Genomic DNA, 8,054 nt, shown 5'->3' on the forward strand with positions numbered 1-8,054 from the left:
ACATTTGTTAGGTAATTCTCCTAGTAACAGCTCAAATCATGTTACAGATTTTTATAATAGAAATGTTTTGCAGGATATCTGAATTGCAATGATTCAACTAACACTTCGATGCAGTACAGCTGTGGCTCTGAAACAACTGCTGGAAGAAAGGCATTATCTACTAAGTAAAATGCCACTTAAGCTTGCTTTAAGGCTTATTTCCTCCCTGTGGCTTTTGTGTAGCTGAAAAATTAATTATGCTAACATTTACTTTGTTGCTAATTTATAGCAAAAAGGGAGATAAAGATTAAATAATTTTTTCCTTAAGGCATTGTTTGTAAGTTGAAACATAATCTGTGCAGATTCACAGGTAAGTCCATAGTTCATTAAAAAAGTGGATTTGAAAGAAACCATGGCTTAATTGGAATCTCTTGAAATTTTGTCAAGAAGTCATACACGTGGATTTTATCTTTCTAGTTTGCATTTTACTACTTAGAGCAGCTTGGACTAGTTGTAGCCCATGGGATAGTGAGTTACTCCTTGTACACTTACCATCTCCTCCATAAAAGGAGGAAGGCTGTAGCATGATGAGCAGGAGTTCCTGCTGAAAAGCTCTGTGCTTGTGTGGTTTCCAATGGGAAGGTTGGCAATGGTTTCTATTTATAACTTTGTGCCAACCTTCTGCCCTTCCAGCAACGTGAACCTGACTTTTTTCTGTTGGTCTGCAGCTGACTGTGTTACCTGTATACAAAAGTCACAGTTCACCATGACTCTTGAAGGAAATTGGGCTTGGTTGGTGACTGATGCTGCATGAGCAGGTCAGGGAAGGTCATAAAACCTGGATCCAGTTTCTCAAGATGTTCTGGTTAGACTTTGTTGTGGCATGGCTCAGACTTGGTTAAGGTACTGTTGTCTGCTTCATAATGGGGAAAGAAACATGAGGAAATAGTGCTGAAGAGATACTTAATACAGCAAATGTTGCAAGTCTGACGTTCCAATTAGTTTGGAAGGGATAGGAATCAGCAGCTTGTCCTTGTCTTAGTTTGTCTTGAGTTGCAGATGAGTTATGATAACATGTGTTAAAAAAAAAAAAAAAGGCATGGTAATAAATATTAAACTGGAGTTGCAAGTATCACTGAAATTATGGTAATTGTGTTCTATTTTAATATATTAAAGGTAATTGCAGTTCAAGTTTGGAAGGTTGTTTGTTTTTTTTTACTTTTCCTTCATAGGCATAAGTGTGCTAGCAGAATGCCTAGACTGCCCAGAACTGAAAGCCACTGCAGATGACTTCATCCATCAGCATTTCACGGAAGTTTACAAGACAGATGAGTTTCTTCAGCTGGATGTTAAGCGCGTGACACACCTCCTGAACCAAGATACGTTAACAGTGAGGGCAGAAGACCAGGTGAGACCCCTGTTTCATACCAGCTAAGTGCACTGAAGTTCATCATCTTTTTTTAATCAAGGACTTGTTGCATGCATTCAAGTATCTCACTTCTGATATTCCTAGAGGAAGCACACAATGCTTGCTAAATTGTGGAATAAAACATGCATCCTAGCTAGGTCAAAATCAAATTTTAATAAATATTCACATTTCAAGTGTGGTTTTATGTATGTGTTGTTTTGTCAAACTAGCAAGAAAGAAGTCACAGAGGGAATAAGCAGAACAGCTTCCTTTATCGGCACAGCTGTAGGGCTTCTGATTCCATGGTATATAAGCTGAATTAAGTTAGATGTATTATAGCAGTTACTTCTAGATTGGGATTTATGTGCTTTTGGTGAAAGTGGACTACTTCAGAATGTGAGCAGACTGGGCCTTAATGGCTGCATGTTTCTACTGAGTATGGTCTCAGCCTATTCTAGAGAGGAGTTGCTTCTGATGGAAACATATGCATACACAAGTTAAGCCTGGGGAACTAAGGGACTTGGAAGTAAGATAAGCAAAACACTGAAAGCTAAATGCATTGGCAGTGATGGATTGATGGAAGACCCTTTTTTAGGAAGTGTACTTTAAAAAGTTTAGGTCGCTGAAAGGAACCTGGAGTTTCACTCCATTAAAAGTTGTAACCTGTGGTAGAAACTACATTTGCAGCTGTCCTACTTGGAATGCTTGATTCAGCTTGCAGCACAGCCCTGAATGTTTGCTAGCTTATTCTTCCTACTGCAGGAAAACAGGAGGCATATAGGTGTCTGCACTGCAGCCCAAAGAGATGATTGTAGGGTGGTTGTAGCTGCTGGGTGCTTGTAGCTTCTCAGTCAAATCTGCTGAAAATAAACTGAAATCTACTTTAATTTAGCTTTCTTTGGGTATGGCATCATGAGTTGACTCATACCTTTGAAGTGCAACAGAGAGATTTTGTAGCCAAGGTGGTATGTGTGTCCATTTAGAAGTGGATGTTTTGCTGACTGTAAAGTTTCCATTTATGTTGACCTCCAACAGGCAGAAGAATCAGTTTGGAGCATTAAGGTTTAGTTGTTTGTCTTTAGTTGTGGTGATGTACTATGAAAATAAGAATTACTAGTAGTGGGGGATAATAGCAGGTGACTGAACATAGTTGTAGGCCGGTTACAAGTATAAATGAGTTTTGTCACAGTTCAACATTCCTGTCGAGTGCCGGATGAAAATCAGGTTGCAGGGTAACATTCTCAGAGCTGGAAGTGTTGTTTGGCTTGTAGCCAAAATGACACTTTGGAATTCACGTTCTTGAAGTTCTCTTGGTAAGGTAGGATGGCATGCTTTAGCCTGGCAGCAGTGGTAGAAATGTTGTGTATCATCATTAAAATTCCTTTAGGAAACTAGCAGTGTGCAGTATGAAAGTACAGAAGTTTTCCAGTGGTACTGTAGGAATCTTACTCCTCAGGAGTATTGCTAGAAAATGGACATAGTGCTCTAATGTCTCTGTTAGTGTAAAGCGTATATGCATTTAGCACAAAAAGAAAGGTGGCAATAAGTACTACCTGTCCTATACAATGTTCCCATCTCAGTCATTCTGTTGAATTTCCTTAGCTGATGGAATTGAGCCATAAGTATTTTTTTCTCTACTTTCCTTCATTCCCTGGTAATTTTGCAAAGCTATAGTTGGGGTGGTTTACTAGTCCGTCTAAATAATTCTGCCATTAAGTGTCTTTCCATGTTATGTCTCAGTCACTCACTACTGATTATTGTGACCAATTTCAGCTACAGGCATAGGTGTTGGCTGTGTTTGTAATGAAGTTATCCTGCCACTTCAGAGTCAGTGCTACTAGATAAGCTTGACGTGTCTGAGAGCAGCATGGAAGTATCATAGTTCATATATAATACTGGATTTTTGTTTCATTACTTCCTGACTTGCACTACAGTCATAAATAGAGCAGATTTAATGGTTACTTTCCCTGTTCTGACTTCCCTGCCCCTTAAGGAAACCCATTATCTTTTCGTGTAAAGAGGAGAAAGAGAGAAGGCCCTCTGATAGATTTACAGTAGTCTTCAACTAAAAACTTTGATTTAAATGGTCCCCTGGGACATAACAGTAGCAATATATTTGGATCCCCAACACGATGATTTGGTAACAGAAGCAGTTTGTCAGCTTAGGAAACCCTATCAAATAGAAGCTATTTCAGCATTTCTGGGGAATTATTACTGATGTTATGGCATAGAACTTAAAGACTACTAGACTTAACCTGGTACAGGAGTTACCCACATAAATGTGAATTGCAGATTCATGCTTTCCATTTGGAGGACGAAAAAGTTAAACAGCAGAAGTAGTGGGGTTTTCAAAACCTACTAGTAGATGAGTTTTATTCTGTGATTGTGTATTTGTTTTACTTCCTGTCTGAGCATTGTCTTTTTTGGGGTTTCATTGACTGTTTTGTTGGAGTGGGGGTTGAGATTTTCTTGGAAGATGGCAATGGATCTGCACATACTAAAATGTTAGTATGCATTAACCTCCAGCAGGCATAAGAACCAGTTTAGAGCATTAAGGTTCAGTTATGTGTCTTACTGTGTGGTGATGTACCTTATTCTTTTCTTTGCATGTCTCTTGTTTAAGGTTTATGATGCAGCAGTCAGATGGCTGAAGTATGATGAGCCCAATCGCCAGCCGTACATGGTTGATATTCTTGCTAAAGTCCGATTTCCTCTGATATCAAAGAACTTCTTAAGTAAAACAGTTCAGGCTGAACCACTTATTCAGGATAACCCAGAATGCCTTAAAATGGTGATCAGTAAGTTGACCTCTAGCTGAAATCTTTATAATGTTCAGTATAATTTAAAAAATGTTGTGGAATTTTTGAAGATTGTTTGCTTTAAAATGCTCTGACAACATATCCACATTAAATCCGTCTGACTGTGTTCCCTCTTGTATGTTGCCTTTAGTTGAAGTTGGATTAGGAGATTATTACGTAAATAAAACCTATCTTATGTAACAGTGTGACTTTCATTTGTTTTCTCCTAGCAAATGACATGAACTCCATGAGAAGTAATGGAATGGAGATTTTGTCAATGACTCATTAGGGTAATTGAAAGTCAATCTGCCTTTGGGACACACTAGTAATTTCAATATCGTTCATGCTCATATGTGAATTAATAAAAGAAATACTTTATATCAAAACTTTGAGTATTATAAAATTCCCTAAGCAAATTAGAATGTTAACTGTATGTTGTACTATTTTTATCTCTAATATATACTGACGATTGATCCTAAAATGATTAATCCTACATTTGTATTCTCAAGGTGCAAATAAGATAGGGAACAAACTTCCCTTTTGTTTTTAGATACCATTTGTGAAATTTTGTCACATAAGAAAAAAAAGCCTAGATGTTAATAAATATTCTGGAAATAAATTTTTAATTTCAGTACCAGTTAAATAGTTGGCTTCATTTTAGTGTAGATCTAAAAAACAGTACAGAACTGCTTTCCTTGAGGTTCAATGAGCAAGATTCAAATTAACCTATATGTTGGTAAGTATTTGCTGACCTTGGACATCTCAGTCATGCTTCTTGTCTAACACAGAGTTGGGTGCATTGTTTAAGAAATAAGGATTTTTTTTGTGTTTTAGTGGCTTGTCACTGATATTTTTGCATTCTCTGGAGTGTTTCCTAGGAGAATACTTATTCTCTTCTACGAGTTATAACTAATATTTTGCACTGTCAGCTAAGAACAAAAGTAAGGGATTTTCATGAGTATGCTATGTGCTTATTATCAGTCAGAAACTGTAGTGAGGAGGTGCCGCAGTTGACTCCTCATTGAATTCAGGTCCCTTCTTTTAATGTTAGTATTGTCCTCTTTAGGCTCCTGGTTTTGCTGTTCCTATTCTTTGGGTTTGCCTCCTTTTGCCTGTTTCGATGCAACAAACTTAGTTGCTTGTTAATATTTTATAAGTTAGCTATTGATCACTTGGTGTATAACATGAATCTATATCCATGTCCTTATTGCATGGAGCAGGCAATTGGAAACAGGGTGTAAGTCTGGATGTATGCCCTTATCCTTATGTGCTGCTGTGCATTATTCTTCCCTTTTAAATCAAAGCTATGTAGCTGTAATGTAGAAACTTCGTTTCTCTCTTTTCCTTCTCTCCCCTCTCTCCCCTCTCTCCCCTGTCCCTGCCTCTGAAACATCGCTCTCTATGTATGAGCTACACTAGATCTGCAACAGTCGTTGTCTTCATTCCAGGTGGGATGCGGTACCACCTCCTTTCCCCAGAAGACCGAGAAGAGTTAGTGGAAGGCACACGGCCAAGAAGAAAAAAACATGATTATCGCATTGCTTTGTTTGGAGGCTCACAGCCCCAGTCCTGCAGATATTTTAATCCCAAGGTAATCGTTACCTCAGAATGCATTAAGATTCACTGTTTGTAATCTCACCTGTTTTACTCGCTGATGATATTAACTAAGAGATTATGATCTAGAAAATGGTATTAGGAAGGATGTATTCCCTGCCTCTTGGGTATACAGGCGGAAGGATATGGTTTATTAAGTATTTTTAAGTCTGTGTACCAAGATGTAATACGTCATTTTGAATAGAATGATTTTGTTTGTTTCTTGGCAATATTAGATACGGAGATCTGATCAATCCGTGAGTTGAGAATTGATTGGTATGTGCATCACACAGCTGCAAATAAATAAAAGGTCACCAAAACATCAGGCAATTGGTTAGGAATATAGAAAAGTCTGTATGCATGTGCATGCGCGTATGTGTTTAGAGAGTAACTCAAAACAATTTTTTTTTTAGCACTGTTAAGTTATTAGCTCATATGTTAGTGTAGAATCCAGTTTTAAAGTGCAAGGATTTGGGTTTTTTTTAGTGCATTTATTATAAATATGTAACCACTTCTGAATACTAATGGTTCAGGATTTTGTTTGTTTGTAAGAGTATATAAAGAGTGGGATGGGGAATGGGGAGCAAAGTATTACGTAAGTGGAAAAGAATGAGCTTCTCCAACAAATAACTTAGAGGTGGCCAATTTAGAGCAACCAAGTTCTGCCTGAAATTTGTTCCCATGTTTCCTGAATAAAATTGAGCCACAGGAATGATGTATATTTCAGCTATGCAGACTAAATGGTCTAGAAACATCAACTGCATGCAGAAAGATTACCCATACTCTGTTTTACCAGGCAAGCATTTGCAGTAATACAGAAAAAAACTGCTACATAAACATCAGGGCTCTCTAAGTTATGAGATCACATGCATGTAATATTTTGTGCAGAAATTCTGGTTCTAACTCAGCATATTAAATGCTTGTTATGATTTCAAACAGTTTTGTGTGTTATCTGTGTGAACTTTATAGTCAATGTGAGCCCTGTCAAATCTAATTCAGAATGAATGAGCCTTGGGGATGTGTTTTGAACTTTTCTGTCACATTCCTATGTAAGATGAAATTGAAGCCACCTTCTTTGAGTACCACTTAAGTATGGGGAGAAGGAAAACCTACTACCTTTGCTGACTTAGACTGAGAGACATTTGATATGTATTTCCATTTGGAGTTCAAAATTCCAAACTAATGACCACCTTTTTCCTTCATACACATGCCCAAGATAAGCAACTCCAACTGGGGGTGAGGAGGTGAGGGGTGCAGAGCAGATAATTCTTTCCTTTCCAAGGTCTGAGCTGGGGAAACCTTTGATCAGGGCATTCATAACTTTTTGAACAGTTACATGGTTTTGGCAAAGAAATCTGTTTTGTGGACAAAAAGTATGATCTATGAAAGTCTGCATAAAGCATAGGATAAAATGGCTTTTTCTTTCATAGAGTATTTGTCCAAGCATAACACCAAAAAGTAACTCAGTTTGAAGAAATTTTGCAGAACTGCCTCCTGATCAAGACTTATGGCTTTGCATGTGGATTATTGGGTGGGGGAAGAATGGGGCAGGGAAGGAAAATTTAAAAAGTGGGTTGTTGGGGATGATTTTTCTAACACTCGTGTTTTCCTAGTGCTTGTATCCTTTCTTGGGTGTTCTTAGCTAACCTGTCTTGTCTCATTGAATATCTTTTACCTCATTTCCAATTCTAAGCTATTTAAATGTCCTTTTCTGAATGTTTTGCTTGAGTATCTGAGTTTGATCTTCAAAACTGTGACAGTAGGTTCTTAAATGCAACGGGATCCAGAACCCCTGTTGAATTAGCATTTAATTCACTTTAATTAGTCTCATCAAAAGATGATGAAAGGGTCACGGAGCAGGGAATTAAGCTTATGTACTTTTGCAAGGTTAGGACCTTAGGAAAGAATTGAAATTTTGTTTGTCTGTTAATTGAATAGTGACCTAGTCCTTCACTTGTGATTTAATTGAATTTAGTAATTTAATTAAAATCTCATATGTCACCTAAATTGACAATTGTAATACAAATTTCTATAACTCTGACATGATAAAACTAGTGCAAAAATTTTAATTTCCACCAATGCCTTTGCACACAAGATTAGTCTCTAGTGCTGATCTTCATTTCCTTGTTAAAAGGGTGCTTTAAATAAGACTGGATTGGATACTGTGTGTTACTTGTTGAGACTGTTATCAGTATGAGTTTAAGACTATATTTATTGTTTGTGTTGCACTGTAACTGGCATTTCCATTGATGCATGTACTTCATCAAGAGAGCAAA

The 8,054-nt window shown here is 37.4% G+C and overlaps 1 protein-coding gene across 1 annotated transcript in view; it reads left to right on the plus strand.

The window, feature by feature from the left end:
- The window catches only part of KLHL7 (kelch like family member 7), a 25,222-nt gene that overhangs the window by 8,246 nt on the left and 8,922 nt on the right, over positions 1-8,054 (plus strand). The window contains exons 5-7 of the mRNA XM_027895822.1: positions 1,212-1,387; positions 4,011-4,185; positions 5,634-5,776. Coding sequence (XP_027751623.1) covers positions 1,212-1,387; positions 4,011-4,185; positions 5,634-5,776 — 494 coding nt within the window. The remainder of the gene's footprint in view (positions 1-1,211; positions 1,388-4,010; positions 4,186-5,633; positions 5,777-8,054) is intronic.

Source organism: Empidonax traillii, unplaced genomic scaffold (genome assembly GCF_003031625.1).
Source record: "Empidonax traillii isolate 1590-97213 ecotype Southwest subspecies unplaced genomic scaffold, ASM303162v1 scaffold17:size2698205, whole genome shotgun sequence".
NCBI lineage: Eukaryota > Metazoa > Chordata > Aves > Passeriformes > Tyrannidae > Empidonax > Empidonax traillii.